Source organism: Mustela putorius, unplaced genomic scaffold (assembly GCF_011764305.1).
Source record: "Mustela putorius furo isolate JIRA1106 unplaced genomic scaffold, ASM1176430v1.1 tig00003858_pilon_pilon_pilon, whole genome shotgun sequence".
Lineage (NCBI taxonomy): Eukaryota > Metazoa > Chordata > Mammalia > Carnivora > Mustelidae > Mustela > Mustela putorius.
In genome coordinates, this window is record NW_025422010.1 from 29,812,089 (window position 1) to 29,831,657 (window position 19,569).

Genomic DNA, 19,569 nt, shown 5'->3' on the forward strand with positions numbered 1-19,569 from the left:
GGATCCCAGCACCCTGAGATCATGACCTGAGCCAAAGGCAGAAGCTTTAACCCACTGAGCCACCCAGATGCTCCCCATGCTCCATTTTTAATTTTTATATTAAATGTGAGACTTTTGGAGAACTGCCTTGCCAGTGTCAAACATCACAGACAAAACTGCCTGACCTGCCACCCCCACTGATGGGGGCAGGGGGCGGGGCTTATGTTTCCACCCTTGCCAGGCTGTGCCTTCTTGAGCAGACCAAAGACTCTCCGGGGGTTTCAGATCTATAGCAAAGATCTAGCTTTTATAGAGATGTAGCGTCTGTCCGACTCCTAGAAGCTGTCACTTTCTCGATGCACAATATGGGCCCCTTGCTCCATTACTCTGAACCTCAGTTTCTTTATTTGTATTAAGGTTTTGGAAATTAAATTGGATAAAATATGTGAAATGACTTGTGCAAAGGCTTTTCAATAAATGATCCCATTCTTCAAACTGATCCATTACAGCTGCTGAAAAACGAGCAACGGCCCATTGTCAGACAACAGAAAGGGCCAATTGTATATAGCCAATCCTGAATTTTTTAAGGATGAATTATCTATTTGATAGGTAAACTAGGAACCTTGTACTCTTCCTAACTTGGTGGCCAGTACTTTCCCTGATAACATAGCTACTGAGTACTAGTTCAATAACAATGGCAAATGAAAGTTCTGTTGTAATTGAGTTCATTGCTGGAAGATTTACGGACTTAGGAAAATGATATGGGTAGGAATTGATTTTTTTATTTGACTACTATCATTAAATTATGAAAAGATGTGAAAGAGCTAGGACATTAACTTCTCTAAACTATGTGAAGAAATTCTGTCAGAAGAAATTAATCTATCTCCTCTTTCCCTTATAGAAAAGGTATAAAAGGCCTACCTACTTTCTTTTAAAAAAAAAAAAAAAAAAAAAAAAAAAACTCACGCAACAACTCTAGACACAGTTCTGGAGATCACCTTGCATTGGGTCTACCACAAATATTTTTAAGCAATTGACTTAAAACACACACACACACACACACACACACACAAACAAATAGGCACCAAAGGCATTTGTGTTTTCTGTTCTAGGACAATTTTAGAAGAGTAATGGGCTGGGTGAGCACCTAGGTAGAAGGCAGCAGTCATTTCTGATTTGTTTCTTGGGGTGGTGGGAAGACCATTAAGGCTGGTATACGTATGCATTTGGGTCTTTTTTTTTTTTTCTTTAATCAACATCTGCATGAGCCATAAGCGGCCTCCCCAGGAACCATCCACTTCCCACCCTCACACTGGACCGTAAAAACCTGGAGTTCAGACACATTTCTTAGCCTTGAGAATTGTCTTTCCTTAGTTTATTTCTCACTTAGCCAGGGCATGTTTAGAAGAACAAGAGCTAATGCACATAAAGGAAATTGTCACTTGTTGGTGCGTATAGTTTTGAAGTTTGATCCTGGCATTGTTTAGAATGCCTGTCCTCTCAAAAATCTTCTGATTGGAATAAGACCGTGTTGGTACCAGGTGTAAAACCTGCCAATAAACCTGAGGTTAAGGAAGCTGATACTCTATAATGTTGGCCTTTGCTGTCCCGCTCAGAGGTCCTCCTTCTGGGGGTTATTTGCTAACACATGAATTCTCATCACATCAGAATATCAGGGAGAAAGGTAAAAAGAAAAAATTATCTTCATAAAACTGACATGATACTGTTCACAAGCCATAATCAACCTCAAAGTTGATTTCATATATATATATATATATAGAGAGAGAGAGAGAGAGAGAGAACCAAATGCCTTGGCTAACTTAATCTCTCTCCTTTGGTAAAACCAACTGAATTTTGATGTTGTGTATGTGCTTTGATTTCTCTTTCCATTACTAACCACACCTAACGAACTACGTTAAAGTCCTTTGCTCCTATGTTTTCATCCTATTAAGTATTCTTTTCCTTTCTTCTTTTTTTCCCCCCTCTCCCAGTATCCCATTCCTCAGCGGTACAGTTCATCTCGTCAGCCAGGGAGAGAGCCTGGATGCTCAAGGTAAGATTTAAATCTAAAACGGTATAGAATTCCTTGTCTGCAGATTAAATTGAAGTATTCATGCCTTTGTAACAATTTATTTTCAAAATTCCATTATACAATTATAATGTATTATAATTCCCATAAACATGCTCCATTAAAATGTTATTTTTCAAACTATATTCCAAACTATCAGCAATTCCTCTAAAAATGGTCAAGTCAATTAAAGTTGAAGTTTGGAGATATTATTAGTGATAAGTTGAAGGAGAACCTATTAAGATGTAGGCAAGTAACCTCAGGACATTTCATGATATTTGTGAACAAAAAATTTTTAAATTTCACTTATTTATAATAAAGAAATCAAGACAATTGCTCAGACTTTACAAAAGGGGGTGGAGCATATTTGGGAAGGAGACAAAGACTTCAGCCTCTCCCCTCCTCTCCCCCACCAGTTTGAGGTTTGTGTTTGAGACCCAATCATTTGACCTTCACTTATTTCCCACTGGTATTCTGAGTCTCTTTCTCTCTCATGCCTTCAAGGTTCGTTCACCTTCAGTAGCTCCCTAGAACAAAGGAACAATTAACTGAAATTCCACCAGATGGCAATATTTGGAAAGCCATCCACAGAGGTTTCAAAGCTGAGCGCTATTATTGTTCAGAGAATAGTTTCAGTGTAAGACATCCTCGACTTCCCCAAGGGTATTCTAAACATCTCTAGTTTTACTTCTTTCCCCACCATATCGAAAGTTTTTACAAAAAAAAAAAAAAAAAAAAAAAGTATATTAGGGAATATATAGTATATAGGGTATTTTCTTTCGTTTTTCATTGTGGAATAAAATTAGAAATGTCATTCTTAAATAATTCTTCAGGGTGTCCGTATTAAAAGCTCAAATCGATGGATAATATACTATATTTGGTTTGGGATTTTGTGGTGATAAATGCAATGACTAATGGTCAGTTTTAAATTGAGAAAGCTAAAATTCTAAAAAAAAAAAAAAAAAAAAAAAGCTTTTTAAGGAGGAGAAACTTGCAGGTATAAAATACTTACTTGATTTGATTCAGAATAATTTATTTAAATGGGATGAGTAAACTTCATTTGTTTTGCTGTAATGAAAGTGGAGATCCTGAACCCTGACTGGACTTTTCAGAGACCAGAGCTGGGACAGAGGGACCCAGAAAGACATCTAAGGGCAGTTAAAATAGAAAGCACCAAAGAGAGTCACCTAGGCTTGCTTGGTACACCTAGAAGCAGACCTTGAGTGCTCTTGGAAACCTGCTCTTGTGCCACTAGCCCTTCTGGTAGGGGATTTACGTGTCTGGAATGGTCCTGGTCTTGGAATATAGTCTCATGAGTACCCCTTTTCACCCCCCAAAGTATCTCCATTTGGACGATAAATTCTATGGTTGCCTACCTTCTAGGCTGGTTTGTTCAAAAAAAAAAAAAAAAAAAAAGCTAATAGAAAAATGTGGTCCAATACCCAAAAAGGGTGTGTGTTTCTAATCCTCCTTAGATCTAGGAGACAGAGTAAATGCTCCCTTTTCTGTAAAGAGCCACGTCATGAATATTTTCTGCTTAGCGGGCCATACAGTCTCTGTCATGACTATTCAACTCCCTCTAGTGTGACAATCACCATAGAGAATACATAAATGAATGGGCTTGGCTGTGTTCCAGTAAAGCTTTATTTACAGAAACGGGTAGTAGGTGACTTTTGGCTGGCGGGCCAATTCTCCCCCATTTCCTCTCCCCTTACCGAGAAGACAGCCATCCTTAAGTCCTCTCCTTTGTCTCCCTATCCTTTCTAGGTCTCAGCCTCCTTACTCAATCCCAGTTTCTGAGACAGTTGATAGTTGCTCTGGTGACTAATCTCAGGGGTGTGGTTCCTGGGCATCCTTGACGGAGACTGGCCGTTGGCTTCATATCTGAGTCTGTTTCTGCACTCTGCGCACCAGGCTTGTGCCTTGTACCTTGCGACCTAGAACAGCTGCCCTTTTGAGACAGCGCTTGCATCCTAAAGTTAAATCCTGAAGCAATAGCTGTTCAGTAGACAATTTAATTTTATGCTTTGGTCCTCACTAAATAACTGTTTATGGAAAATATAGCCACATGAAGGAAAGATGAATGCTAGCTAGAGCAAATTTGTATTATAAAAATGGTACATTTAAAGGAAAGTTTGGAAAGAAAAAAATGACCCATAACACCATCCCAAAATAACTGTTTGGTCTCTTGTATATTTGCTTTGCTTGCAAGTATTCCTGTTTTTCTATCCTGGATGTAAACTTTGTGTTTCACTTAGCATTAGTCAAAAACCTTTTTCAAGAATCTTCAGAATTATTGTTAGGATAGAACAGTATTATGATATCAGTGTGTCCGAATATCCTCCAGTTTTCTTGTTTTGACTCCATCAAATTTGGGTTTTTTTGTTTGTTTTTGTTTTTTTCTTTTTTGGTCTCTTTCCTTAGTACAAAATCCCAGAAGTGGATTATTCAGAGATATGACCATTCTTAGGACTTTTAATCTAGTTTACCATATTTCTTCCCAAATGGTTTGGAGTCCTTCACAAACATTTGTAATTTGAGAGGACTAGCCTCACCACAACTTGATCAGAAATAGCATTTAATTCAATAATACTTGGAGTGTCTCATATATATAAAGAAGTGTGCTATTTGCTTTGGTGTGTGTATATATAAAAATGATAGGCTTGGGGCGCCTGGGTGGCTCAGTCGTTAGGCATCTGCCTTTGGCTCGGGTCCATGATCCCAGGGTTCTGGGATCAAGCTCCACATTGGGCTCCCTGCTCTGTGGGAGGCCTGCTTCTCCCTCTCCTACTCCCCCTGCTTATGTTCCCTCTCTCGCTGTGTCTCTGTCAAATAAATAAAATCTTTTTTTTTTTTTAATGATAGGCTTTTTTCACAAATTTTAAGTGCCTGCTCTGAACTATGTATTGTAAGGTTTCCACGCTGAGCAAAAGATAGCCTCTGTCTGAGTTTGACCCTACTAGGAAACTAAAGTAGATATATATGATATCTATAACTGTATACAAAATGAGACACACCATAGGAGAGATACAGAAAAATACATCGGGATTCTGGCGGTTAGAGATGGCATCTGAGCTAAACCTTGGAGATGGGTTGGATTGGAACATTTAGGTGGTGAGATTTGCTGTTCATTCCATAAACATGTACTGATAGCTGACTATATGTGCTGGGCACCAGGCTAAAAGCTAGGGTTATAAAGATAAACAAGACAGGTCTTAAAGCTTAGCATCTAATGGAATTGACTGCTTTAAAAAAATAAAATAAAAAGTCTGCTGAGTCGGATAGCTTGTCTAGCAGAGAATGCATGGGGATAGGAATAAAGCCAGAGTCCTCTTTCGAAGAGGACACTTTTTCATGACTTTTCCTTCGATACAGTCTTGTTCATTCGCTGTCCTATCAGAATCTGAGGGAGATCAGCTTCTGTAAGTTTGAAGGTTATTCTAACTGGCTGACCAATGTTCCAATTAAAATTGGCCTAGATTTCCAGCTCTCCTCTCCCCTGCCCCAAATGAGTCTCTTCACTGAGCAGTTCAGAGCTAGGGTTGGAATCACTGAGACCCATATCCTGGCCCTGATCCTGTGACGACTGAAGCCAATCACCAAGAATTGGTGTTTTTCAAATGGCTGGAAGGAGCCTCAATCTAATCCAACTGACCCATTGTAAAGATGAACGCTGTTGGTTGAGGAGAGTTGAGGGATGAGCCAACTGCCGGCTGTGAGGCAAACAAGCCATGGCACCAGACCCTGGCTTCAGGCTCCATTCCTGCTTGTTCTGTGCTCACTGCTGTAATTGACCCTGTAATAAGAGCTCAAAAGAGAATTTAGCCCACACATTTTTCCTTTACGTGCGTGCAGAAGCAACATGTATTTTCACCCAATTCAGACCACCACAAACAAACCTTAAATTTTAACTTCTAAATGAAAAAGCTAAACCGTAAGGAATAGATGAGTAGTAGAGAGAAGTGTGGAACAAATTCCTACATCTGCCATTTTCTTCCTTTAGGATCGGGGTGAATTACTTGGCCACACTGAGTTTTTACATGTTGAGTTTGTTGTAAGAGTAATTGGAGGTAGCATAAGTGTCGGATATACACGGGCACTCGGCAAGTGTTCTTCTTGCTCCTTCTCTCCTAGAGCTACAGGCTTTTACAGGGTTCCTTTCATCTATTAAGGAGGTTTCCCTCTAAAGCTCATGAGCATTAAATGATGAAATGAGAACACATTTATAAAAGTGTCTGGTCTAGAACTTAATATTCCCATTTATGAATTTCACTTACCTATGCTTAAGTAGGAGTTTAGAGGTTTTCATTCATGGTCTTTACCCTTCAGTAGCTTATTTCGTATGGTTTGTGGATGTGTCGGTAAGATTTCAGAATTTTCTGATGTTTACTCTAAAATGTCAAATACAGAGATGACTCAATGAAGAAAATATAGCTAAATATTAACCATTTAAAAATCTCAATGGTGAGTATGAATGTATGTTATGCTGTTGTACAGGCTTTTTTCCTACTTACCTGGATGTTTGAAAGGTCTTAGGCCAATTTTTTTAAAACTTTGAAGTACTAAGTCTTGGCCATGGCCCCCATCACTGTGTAAGTGACAGAGGGTCCATTTCGGGCCAGAAAGTCAGGGTCTCCACCGTGGCGGCGCTACGGCCCACCGTAGGGAACACTCACGGATTGGCCAGTCCATGCTGAGCGCCACGGTGGGACAAGTCCATGACGCCACTGGAGCCCCTAGCAGCGAGGACAAAGCCACGACTGGCGCAAGGACATCCCACAAGGCTTCCAAGAGGCAGGGACCTCTCCTGTAAGGCCTGAAGGAAAAGGAGGAGCCAGCAGTTGTTGAGAAGGTGACTGGAGAAAAGGGAGGATTGTCTAGGCAGAAAGTGTGCAGCCTCCTCAAAGACCAGGAAAGGAATTAAGAGAAGCATCTGGCATATGGGCTCCATTGAAAGAGGCTCATTAAGGAGCCGCAGCATCCTGGGAGGTGTGAGAGACAAGGCTAGAGAGACCGATGAGGAGGGGCCTCGGCAGGCTGCTGAACACCTTCACCAGGGGGTATCCTGCAAGTGCCGGTTGAAGTACTGGAAGCAGAGCGGGGAAACCACCAGTTTCGTGGCTTAAAATGGTTCCCCTAGCCGCTGTGTGGACAGTGGCGGGGAGGAGATGTGATGACAAGAGAAAGTGAAAGATGTCCAGCGTCTGGCTAAGGAGGTGACAGCTGGGGTAGAGAGGTGCGCGGACTTGAATACCAATTAGAAGGTGAGCTGGATGGGACCCAGTAAGGGAGAGGCCAGGGGTTAACTCCGTGGACAGGTGCCTTGAGTGCTTGCTGTGCGGTAAGCGCCATGTCAGTGCTGCAAAGGAAAATAAAGTCAGCTCTAGAGACTGCAGAGTGAGTGAGCGGTTGCTGTTTGGTGTAGAAGAGACCAATGAAGAGAGGTCTTTGCTGGAGCACAGAGTGACCCTCAGGGACCCCCATCTGGGATGCCGCAGTGAGAAATAGTCACCTGGGGACCATGAAGCTGCGTGGGCTCCCTGGAACTTCTGCCGGTGGCAGTGTTGTGGTTGGCACACCTGGGATGATGCCCATGTGCCTGGTGTAAGTGGGAGGTTTGGTGGTATTGCTTGCCAAGACCGGAAACCCAGGGTAACAGAACATTACAAGCGTGACGGCAAGAACCCAAAGTGTAGTATTGAATGTATTGAGTGTAGGATGCCTGTGACAGCTAAAAGGATGATGTATGTGGGGCTTTAGGGTCTGAACCCCAAAAGAGAAAATAAACCACAAATACAGCCATGGGAGTCACTAGTAGGTAAGCAGTAAGCCACGAGTATAGGTAAAATTGCCCAAGTAGAGTAGAGCCTCCAAGATCAGCAATATTTAAGAACTAGACTAAGAGAAAGAATACACCCATTTTCATAGCAGCAATATTGACAGTGGGCAAAAGATAGAAGCAACCCAAGTGCCCATCAACAGATGAAGGGATGTGCAAAGCATGGTATGTACATAGGATGAAATATTCTTGTGCCTTAAAGAAAACTTGGTTATATGCCACAGCATGGATGAAAATTGGAGACCTCATATTAAAGGAAATGTCCATCACAGAAAGTAATACTATACGGTTCCACTTATGAGGTATGGAGAATAAAATTCAGAGGAGGAGAAAGTAGGGTGGTGGTTTTCAGGGACTGGGGAGAAGGAGATGTGGTGAGTTATTCATTGGGTGTAGTTCTAGTTTTGTAAGATGAAAACCATCCTGGAGATGAACACTGATGCTAGTTGTACAGCAGTGTCAATGTCAATACCACTGACCTGTACACGTAAATGGTGAAAATGGTAAAGTTTATGTTCTGCATGTTTTCTACAATGAGAGAGACTGATTAGCCAAACACAGGAGGAAGACCACTCGTGTATGCTGTCATGGATGCCCAAGGAAAAGAGCATTTCTAGAACAAGCAAATGGGGTTGATAAGTCCAAATGCTCTGCAAAGGTTAAGATGATAACTAAAAAGTGCCTCTTGATTTTCAGCAATGAAGAGGTAAGTTGATGATCTTGGCGAAGCTAATTTCAATGGCCTGGTCAAACTAGAATCCAAACCAGAGTCCAGGGCAAGTGGAGAGGGTAGGTTTAGATAAGCCTGAAAATATTTGACCATAAGGAAGAGGAGAGAAAGGGGAACCTTTGGGGAGGAAGAGGGACTGCACAGTTCATTGACACCGGGAAGGAGCCAAGCAGAGCGGCACGAAAAGTCAGCTAGAAAGTCACAGAGCAGGGCTTTGAGAAGGCAGGAGGCCACTGGCCAGGAATCCACCTTCTCGTGGCACCAAGCAAGAAAGAGTAAGATGGCTGGCTACCTTGTAGGCAAATGTATAGGTTTGGGGGTGGGAAACTTAAAATCTTGTGTAATGGCTTGAGTACGCTCTGAAGTCAGACGCAGTAACATCTGCTCAGGGAAGGTGGAAAGATCAGAGATGTCACAGAGTATTAAAATGTCTGATGTATCCCAAGTAACTAACTGAGTGCTGACTAGGGAAGCAGAGGGGTGATCTGGAAGCCCTGACACCCACTTAGTGGGGGGGGGGGAGTTGGCCCACGGACTTACAGTTGTGCTGGTCTTGGAGGCAGAGTGCCTTACCTGCAGCGTGGCTCAGCAGTCCAAATGAGGCACATGCTCCTGAGCAGGTGAAAACTTCCTCAGAGCTCCTTTTTGGGAAAAACTGGAAAATGGATCACGAGGACAATATATTTAAAATGGGTTAATGCTTTGTTTGAAAGTTTGTAGGTGTCAAATGTGAGGGGGGCTGCGAATTATTTTGGTTTCAGACTTTTTTGCAGTTCCTGCAAGGATGGTAACTCATGATGGCCCCCTGTTGACAGAGTAGATTATTAGGGACTAGCCTGTGCGAACAATTGATTGGATGAATTCAAAGTGAAACTGAACATTGGGAGAAGTTGCGTGTCCCCTCCCCCTCCATTCACAAACTTGGATTGCCTCTCGTACAACTACTCTGTTGCACAGAAATAAAACTGCCAGTTGCTTAGCAAACCTTGAATGTTGTGTATCTTAATTGGAGATTTCTGCTTTTTTTTTTTTAATTTCTTTTCAGTGTTCCAGAATTCATTGTTTATGTACCACACCCAGTGCTCCATGCAATCTGTGCCCTCCTTAATACCCACCACTAGGCTCACCCAACCTCCCACTCCCCTCTCTCTCCTCCAAAACCCTCAGTTCCGCAGAGTCCACAGTCTCTCGTGGTTCGTCTCCCCCTCCAACTGCTTTTATTTAATTCTAGTATAGTTAACCATATGGTACTATATTAATTTCAGGTGTACAAGATGGCCCTCCAATAATTCTATTTGCAAAAATATGGATGTATGTTGAGAGAGTTCAGCCTTCTGTGTGGAGTACCAGGACTTGGTTAAGTAATACTCATTTTGCTAGAAAAATGTCACTAAGATTACTCTGAGGTTGACCTACCTTATCGCATTACAAGTGGGCTGTGGCATGTGGAAAAGAATTCTATTGTTGTCCCCTAGGCTGGCGTCTGGAATACTTGTGTGTATTGAGGCCCTTAATCAAGTGTTTCTTCTGCCTCCCCCCCCCCCCCCGTCACCGTCTGAGTTAGTGTTTCCAGTCAAGAGATGAAAAGTCATGAATATGAGGGACACCACCTGAAGGCTACGTCTTATTCCCACTGATACCCTCAGAGCTTGAGAGCGGGTTTCTAAACGTCCTGCAATGATGATGTTCTAGATCTTTGCCACTTAACCTAATAGTCAGTAGCCAGGTACCCACCGAGTGTTGGAAATGGGACTGTGAAGGTTTCCTATGCATTTTAAGTCTTTAATCTCAATGTGAACAGTAGCTACTGCATTGGGAAGCCAGCTCTAGAAGCCAGATTAGGTAGAACTGAAATTTTATTTTTTAAAAAAATATTTTATTTATTTATTTGACAGAGATCACAAGTAGGCAGAGAGGCTGGCACAGAGAGAGGGGGGAAGCAGGCTCCCTGCTGAGCAGAGAGCCTGATGTGGGGCACTATCCCAGGACCCTGGGATCATGACCTGAGCCTAAGGCAGAGGCTTAACCCACTGAGCCCCCCAGGTGCCCCTAGAACTGAAATTTTAAATACAGCTTACAAATAGAGCCAACCCAGGAAACTCACTCTGGTCTTTGATGTCCAGACAAGTCTGGCCTGGCCTCGTTCTGCCATCAGGTCGGTTACAGCATAGGGATTCTGATCTGTCTGAGGATGAATAACGGGGGGAGGGAGTAAGATCTGAAAACCACCTACAGCCAAGGTGGATTCACCTTCAGTTTAGCCAAACAGTCTAACCCCTGAATACCAGAGTCCTATCGACAGAGAAGAAAAATCTAAGAGAACAAACTTTATTTAAAGGCTACTGTGCATAAGCACTGTGAGAGCGACTTCACATAGGACGTCTTACCCGAAATTGGTTGTCTTTATATGCCCTCTGTGAAATTTTGTTTATGCTTGTTATAAATGCATTTGAGAGCTTACAAACTTGTTCAGGGCCCCTCGCTAGTAAGTAATAGGGGGCAAGATTAGTACCCAAGCAGTTATGAACCCAAAGCTATTTCCATAAGCAGTACTCACGGCTGGGAACTTTAGGGTAGGATTAGAGGTGGAAAAGAGGTTATAGGAGTCAAACGACAGATTCTTGGTGCATCTCTTTAATTCTGATTATCTCAGAAGCTGTACCTGTATTCTTCTGCCTGCTTGCCTGCCCTCCTCACCTCCCACCATTCGAGTTTTGTCCATCATAGGTTATGTGGAAATACAATTAGTTGTGTCATAGAAGATGTACAGTCAATGATTTGAATTGAAATTACTCAAGGAACAGAGCTATACCATCATCTTAGCTGCCATCTAGGTAAAAGTCAAGCTACTTGGTAATTATGTATCCTTCTGATGGATCTCCTGAAAAATACAGCAGATGAATCAAATGTCTCCCAGAGTTCCAGGGCTCCCTGCCTTCCTTCTCCAATGTCTTAGCTATAATGTTCCACTTCTGTAGGATTTCCAAAATTTCCATTATTGAAAATAGTAGAAATCATGGAAAGCAAATCACCCATAATTCTAACAATTTATTTTTCTTTTCCTTCTGGTCCTCATTCATGTAATTTCACATAGTTGGAACAATACCTTGGGCATATGTGAGTAGACTGCTTTTTAATTTCCTTTTATGTCACAGGTTTTCCATGCTGCCACACTTATTCATGATTATAGTGTTAAGGTCCTTAGAATAGTCTATGAAATTGACATCCTATTATTATTCCAACCTGCTATCGTTTGATTTACGGAGTCTGTTTCAAAGCAAAGTTTGGTAGGTTTTAAACTTACAGATCCAAACTGGTGAAATACCCCTGACTGGAGGTCTCCTACCTGTGTGTTCCCACATCCCCTGAGAATAATTACTGTACTAAAGAATTCCAGAGAGGGTATTACCTTAGATTTTAAGCTTTTTCCCATGTAATTTTTCCAAAACATGATATTCTTAAAGAAAAGTAGATGATACATTCTATTTTAATTCTCATGTCTGCCCTAGACATTAGGCACTTAATTTATGCTTCTTGAATTCTGCATAATCTATAAAACTACCTTGACATGAGGTTGTTCAGCGGCTCATACTGGGGCTGACAGGTTTTCAGCCTTGCTTACCTAAAATATCATTCTGCTTAAGCTACATGCACGGACGTGTTTGCTTCTGTTCTAAAGTTAGTCCAGTTTCAGTTCAAGAAAACAATTCAAATGCATCAGGGATTATCAGGTTAACATCAAACTAAGTTGGGGAATAAGAATAGGAAAGGTCAAGATAAGCCTCAGTGCCTCCCTAGAGAACTAGATTCTAGGTAATGAGGATTCTTTATTTTCTACCACTTCATACTCTTGCTTTGAAGTATGGTGTTAGTCCTTTACTGGACCAAGATGGTTCAAAATGCTGATGTGTTCAGTTGTGATTTTTCAGGGCAATGACTCGTCTACATAACACCTACTTGGCAGAGTTTCTCTCATGGGATTCTTGGCCTTCCAACTATATGTTTTGCTCTTGGGGAGGGATACAGTTCAGACTTGTGTGAGGTAACGCCACTCACACAACATTGCTTTGGCTTACAAACTGGACTGAAACATAAGTATCATTTTCCAGTGCCCAGCTTAGAGAAAAACTTCACTTGGTTTGTCAAAAAATAAGATTTGAGTGCTTAGAATGTTGTATGAGGTCATTATTGCCTCCAAGCAGGATAACCATTCTTCTAGAAAGATGTCTTGAAATAAGAGTATCCTATCACTATTGCCTCCTGCTCAAAACAAAATTTTAAGAAATTGCCTAACTCAGGCACACTATCTAATTTCTTTCCTTTCTTTTTTGTTTTTGTTTCCTTAAAGTTATTTAAATTCCAGTTTACACAGTATAATATTGTTTCAGGTATACAATTTGGTGATTCAACACTTCCACACAATATCCAGTGCTCATCGCAACAAGTACCCTCCTTAATCCCCATCACCTGTTTCCCCATCCTCCAACCTTTCTCCCTTTCCTGGTAACCATCAGGTCTCTATAGTTAAGAATCTGTTTCTTGGTTTCCCTCTTTTTCCCTTCCCCATAATCCTTTCTTCTTTAAATCCCACATATGAATGAAATCTTATGGTATTTGACTTTTTTGTTCAACATCATATTCTCTAGCTCCATCCGTATCTTTGCAAATGGCAAGATTTCCTTTTTATGGCTGAGTAGTACTCCCTTGTGTGTATATCACATCTTCTTTAGCCAACAGTCATTGGACATTTGGGCTCTTTCCATAATTTGGTTATTGTAGATAATGTTGCTATAAACATCGAGGTACATGTATCCCTTCAATATTTTTGTATTTTGGGGGTCAGTGCCTAGTAGTGCAATTACTGGATTATAGGGAAATTTAATTTTTAGCTTTTTCAGGAACTTCCATACTATCTTTCAGAGTAGCTATGCCAGTTTGCATTCCCACAAACAGTGAAAGAGGGCTCCCCTTTCTCCACATTCTTGCCAACAGCTGTTGTTCTTTGTGTTGTTGATTTCAGCCATTCTGACAGGTGTGAATTGATGGGTCATTGTAATTTTGATTTGTATTCCCTTGATGAGTGATGTTGCGCATCTTTTCATGTGTCTGTTGGCCATCTGTGTGTCCTCTTTGGTAAAATGTCTACTCATGTCTTCTGTCCAAAGCTTCATCTCATCAGAACTTCAATATTTTATTGTATGGGAGATAGCATAATATGAAGCATTTGCTTTTAAATGTAATTCCATTTAATTAAAATTATTTTGGATTTCAGAGTAAAAATGGTAGAGAATTGTGGTTGAAAAAAGTGACATTTCTGGCACAAAGAACAATTCACTTGGATGGAATTCAACAAATGGCTTTAAATATTACAAATCTGCTATCTTAAGGATGGCCATAAAGGCTTCAGAAGAGGTGGACTTTGAGCTGAGCCTACTTTTGTAAAATAAGGATTAAGGAGGAGGAAAAAGCCCATTCCATGTATCAGTCAGAGGTAATAGGAACCACTAACCATCTCAAGGAGAGTAGGAGGCGATGATGGATTCTTTAATGTGATTACTGGAGGATTAAGAGAGAAAGATAAATTAGGATCAAGTAGTTCTGAGTCCCAAATACCAAGTAATTTGTCTGCACTTTGTATTTAAACAGTGGAAAATACTGAACACAATGCAAATAATTGAGAAACATTGAATTCTCTTTTTAAAGATTTTATTTGTCAGAGAGAGAGGAAGTGCAAGCACACAAGCAGGGAGAAGCCAGCTCCCCACTGAACAGGGAGCCCGATGCAGGACTCTGTCCAAGGACCCTGAGATCATGACCCAAGCCCAAGGCAGATGCTTAACCCTCTGAACCACCCAGGGGTACCTAGAAACATTGAATTCTAAGATGATAGTCCAAAAACCAAGCTTTGCTTCCCTTCTCTCCAGATCATCTGCTGAAATAACAATTTAAAAAGAAATTTATGGCAGTTCTGGAAACAGGAGTAAGTACCAGAAATTGACGAACTTCTAGAACATGGAAAGCGGGTAGGATTATATTGCCAATTAAAAATATTTAAGACAAAAATATGGGGGAAAAAACCCAGTTGAAGTAATTCAAAGAATTATTATAATCCAGATTAAATAATTCTGAGGATTGAAGAGAACAAAAAATTTATCCTTAGAATGAAAAGTACTGCATTCCTCAAACTCCACTAACCATTTGCTTAAAAAAAAAAAAAAAAAGTTGCCATGGATAAGGTGAGCTTAGAAATTTTTAATTCTTGCGAATTAAAAATCAAGGGAAAGACTTAGAATGTAAACAGAGTATTCTAGAGTCTAAAGCAAAAAAAAAAAAAGGTGAAAAATACTGAGATCTGAAAGCATGGTTTAGAAGTTCCCACACAGTTCAAGCCTTTAAAGGAAAAAACAAATCAGAAAGGCCTAAAGATTCAGATTAAAAGAGGCCAAGCCTTTACCCAGGATATAGGACATCTTAGAGCTTCTGGTGTGTAAAGTTAGACAATGAGAAGTGATCACCTGAATGGTGTAAACTTTGGTACATAATGTTAGAAGCTGGGAGACCAGAGAACCAGGCTTTCAAAGCTCTGAGGAAATGGATTTGGGAACTATGATTGTGTACTCACCCCAATTATCAACAAAGTATGAGAGCAGGTAGGAATTTCCTGACCTGAAGTCTTGAAAACTTTACCCCTCTTTTCAAACAACTTGAAGATATAGTCTAGGAAAACAGAATAGAAATAGATAAATGTTAATAAAACACCCCAAAACTATGGAACTGGTAGAGGAGTCCAACTATAAGAAACATCAAGATGCCAGCAACAATAGTAAAGCAATTGGCCTAAATTAGTGGGTTCCATGAGGAAGGTCTTGTAGAAAAAAGTCATTCTGCTATAAATTTAGAGTTATAAATCTGAGTGTCCTTTATCATACAATGATAGTTACAGATTTTTTCTCTCAGGGAAAAAAATCGTTAAAATCTCTAGGAAAACTATGTAGATGCAGATAGGTCAAATACATGAATATGGTAGGATTCAACTTCAGCTTTAAAATAAGGCATGCTTTTGGACAATTAATGACCTGTGGAAAGATAATCTATTTGACCTTGATGGTTTTGTTAGGATATTCTTCGGATTGCAAGAGGTAATGAGATTATATTTCTTTCCCTATGAAAGGTGACACCACTTGTGTTTTGGAAAGAAGAAATGACCTAATCATAAGTGCCATTTATTAGACTTCAAGTTTAGAAGCAATCTACAGTCAAAACAAGGAAGCCTTAAATACAGCCATAGAACATAATGTAAATATGAAGGATAAAGTAGACATAATGGTAAAGTCATGCAAATTAAAAACAAAAAAGTTCGTGAAGAGAACTAAAATGGAGAGTTGATAAGTCATGTTCCTTGGAAAGAGTCAAAAAGAAGATTTTAAGAATGGTGCTTAAGGGGCGCCTGGGTGGCTCAGTGGGTTAAGCCTCTGTCTTTGGCTCAGATCATGGTCTCAGAGTCCTGGGATTGAGGCCCACGTTGGGCTCTCTGCTCAGCTCTCTCTCTCTCTCTGACTGCCTCACTGCCTACTTGGGATCTCTCTCTGTCTAATAAATAAAATCTTAAAAAAAGGTTTAAAAAATGGTGCTTGAAAGTAATAATGGTAATTGCTGGAATAATTCAAAATATTAACAATAATTGAGAGAGGCAAGAAGCAATGGAAGTGTTCAATTTCTTTCATAGTAGAAAATACTGTGTTGATACACTAAGAATAGACCATACTGAGGGGCATCTGGGTGGCTCAGTCAATTAAACATCTGCCTTCAGCTCATGGTCCTTCAGGGTCCTGGGATCGAGTCCCACATTGGACTTCTTACTCAGTAAGGAGCCTGCTTCTCCCTCTTTCTCTGCCTGCTGCCCCCCCCCCCCCCCCCGCTTATGCTCTCTCGCTCTCTCTTGCTCACTTGTTCTCTGTCAAATAAGTAAATAAAATCTTTAAAAAAGAACCAAAAAAACCCTGACTTTTTAGAACTACAATTGTAACTGCAGAAGAATTAAACAGAATTGAACAGAAGTAGTTCAAACAGATAAATTACTTAAAATGGGATTGGGGTAAGGGAAAGTAGTAAGAGATGCTTGCTTTTAATATTAGGCAATCTGTATGTCTTTACATTCTTCTGCTTAGTCCATAAATTACAAATAGTAATGGAGAGAATTAAAAGGAGAGCACAGATGGACTTCTAGAAGTTTTCACATTTGCCTGTAGCTCAGGTGACATTAGGGAAACAGAGAAAAACTGAGGAGCAATTGGAGAAGAATGGGTAGGATTTGGTGGTTCAGTAGATAATTGAACAGTATGGGTTTTTGTTTTGTTTTAAGGGAATAAAGCAAAAATGTATATTTTTAGACTCCTTGACGAGGGTTAATCTTAACTGAAGCTATGGACAGAATGCCCCCCGGGATAATATACTTGTTAAACTTGCAGATGCCTTGCTGTTCCTTATCCAGTAGTATTTCTCTAGGCTGGTCCAGAAATGAAAATATGGCCATTTTATTAAGTGATACTATTTTATTTTATTTTATTTTATTTTATTTATACTTAATGTAATAAAATATAGGTGATAAGCCCTATGGTCAACTATTTGCCATAATAGGATAATCCAAACATATGTATTTTTTTAATCCTAAGTGTCAAATGCATCACACTCTGGAACCACCAGGGACCACAGGAAAGTATCAGCTAAATAGCACTTGTTTGATCAAAACTCTCCGATGAACTAAGAATCACCAAAGAATCATGGCTCAGGTTAGCGCAATGGATGCTGGCTCTCTGTCTTGGAGTGATTGGATTTGTGGCTGGGGGGAAAGAGGCCAGGTTTTACTGCATTAGAAGCTCTTGATGCTCTGGGCTCTGAATATTTGAGTTTTCAGTTGAGCTTCTAATCCTCCTCTGCTACCTTGAGCTGGGATTTTAGCAATTTCCTGGGCGTGATCCTATTTACTTTATCGTATTTACGACAAGTTTTTTAAGGACTTAAGTGGGAGCTGGGAGGAATAGAGTTCTTTTCAAAGCCTTTCTAAACTATGAACTCTGCAGGTCCCCCTCCTCCTTATTCACAGCCTGACACCCTTCCTCACTCAAGGATTATCTGCTGCAATTCTTTGCTGAAGGCCTTCCCACTGAAATGCCACCTTTTTCCGGCTACAGTAGAACAAAGCGTTTTACACAAATCTGCTTCAGTTCTTAGAACTGCATAACTTTAGGCATAGAAACCATCTCGAGATTAATAAAATTGATAAAGCTCTTTGGACCAGAATCCAAAAGCTCACAGAGCTTTCCATTTCTTGCAGAGACTGACCATTAGGTGTAAAATCACACAGAAAACTTGGCTCTCACCTTTGCCTGACTGATATTCAAGGTAATCAGAGAAAGATCTTTTCAGTAAATGTGATACGGTAGATGGAAACATCTCCCCTTGCTGGAGGGCATTGTGTTTTGCTAGGTAAAGTCAGTGTGAAAAAGCTGGGAAAGGTCAGACAGATTGTTTTTGTTGTGGTTTGTGGTTGGCTTCTTGCCTGCCATGTCGTGAACAGCTAAAGTGATAGATTGAGAACAGGGCAGAAAATTATTTTTTGGCCTGGAGGGAGGGGGATTGGAGAAAATAAAATCTGAAAAGTAGTGCAGGGTAGCTATGCATCCTAGAATCATCTAATGAGGAAACAACCCCCAAACGGGGTTCGTCAGTCATCTCAGCCCAATCAGGCTGCTCAGCTTGCCTGGCACTAGCAAAGCCCTGTCGCTTTTCTCAATGTGAATGTGTCCTTTATATAGTATTTGCACCAGGCATGACCTAAGCATGGATTTGCAGCTGTTTCATAACTGCTGTGAAGTTTATTGGCTCAGCTCCACAGAGCGATGTCCAGACTTCAGGAACACTTCTCAAGTAATGCGATTGTGGGAGGAGACCACTTGTGGATGATTTACTTTACCCCGAGCTTTGAGTGCAGGATGCCAGGCTGCAGCTCAGCAGGTTGTGTCCCAATGTAAGTGACCAGCCAGAGAAACATTTTTGGGGACATGTCGTTCCATGCCTCAGGACCCCCCCCCTGCAGAACTTTGAATCTAAGAAAGAGCAACACTAGGTTTCCTTATTTCTTCTTCCATGCCAGACTTGCCTATGAATTTTTAAGCTGATGTTTTAATTGGCCGAAAACCCGGATTCTGACTTTGATGATGCAATCGGATCAGTCAGTGCGGTTGTGAAGATGAGATAGTGGATGAATGGTCCTGGCTGTCTCTCCACGTCTGAATGTTCTGGATGGACAGGGACTCTAAGGAGAGGACAACTCAGATACTGTGACATTTACATCATAATTCATTTGACCTGAGTTGCTGTCCTCTTTCTGGCTTTACTGTGAGGCTGGCTGAAGTTCTTCTTAAAAGATCGTGGAGAGGTCTTGCAGGCCTGAACCTAGGCCAATGCAGTAATGGCAGGGAAGAATCCAGCTCTCCACGAATACATGTGAAGGATTCAAAATAGAAATATTTACAGGCTCTTCTCTCCGCTTACTACACATGGAGGAGGTCTTTCCTCATGCTGATTCCCAGAGGCAGAACTAGGATGCCAGGTTAATAAGTAACCAGAACTAGCATGCCAGGTTAATAGGTAACCAGAACTAGCATGCCAGGTTAATAGGTAACCAGAACTAGCATGCCAGATTGAGAGGTTCCTATATATGGTGAAGGATAGGTTTGTCAGGTTGGTTAGATTATATTAGCACACTTCCCTATCCAAAGTAAAACGTTGGATGTTTATCCTAAAAGTGATAGGAAACCAGTGAAAACCTTTGAAAAAGAAGGGACGAAAGATAGCTCTTGGGGTGACAGGTCAGAAGCCTTGAGAAATAAGTGTAAGGAATAGAGGAAATCTCTTGAGTCTCGTAATCACGCATGAAGTAGTAGGTGGGCA

General features: G+C 40.8%; 1 protein-coding gene across 2 annotated transcripts in view; it reads left to right on the top strand.

Moving 5' to 3' along the window:
* The window catches only part of MAPRE2 (microtubule associated protein RP/EB family member 2), a 155,132-nt gene that overhangs the window by 24,722 nt on the left and 110,841 nt on the right, over window positions 1-19,569 (top strand). For both annotated transcript variants that reach the window (XM_045065514.1, XM_045065513.1), the window contains exon 2: window positions 1,971-2,032. Coding sequence is in view for 1 of the 2 variants with exons in the window: in XM_045065513.1 (XP_044921448.1) it covers window positions 1,971-2,032 (62 nt within the window). In the remaining variant the exon portion in view is untranslated. The remainder of the gene's footprint in view (window positions 1-1,970; window positions 2,033-19,569) is intronic.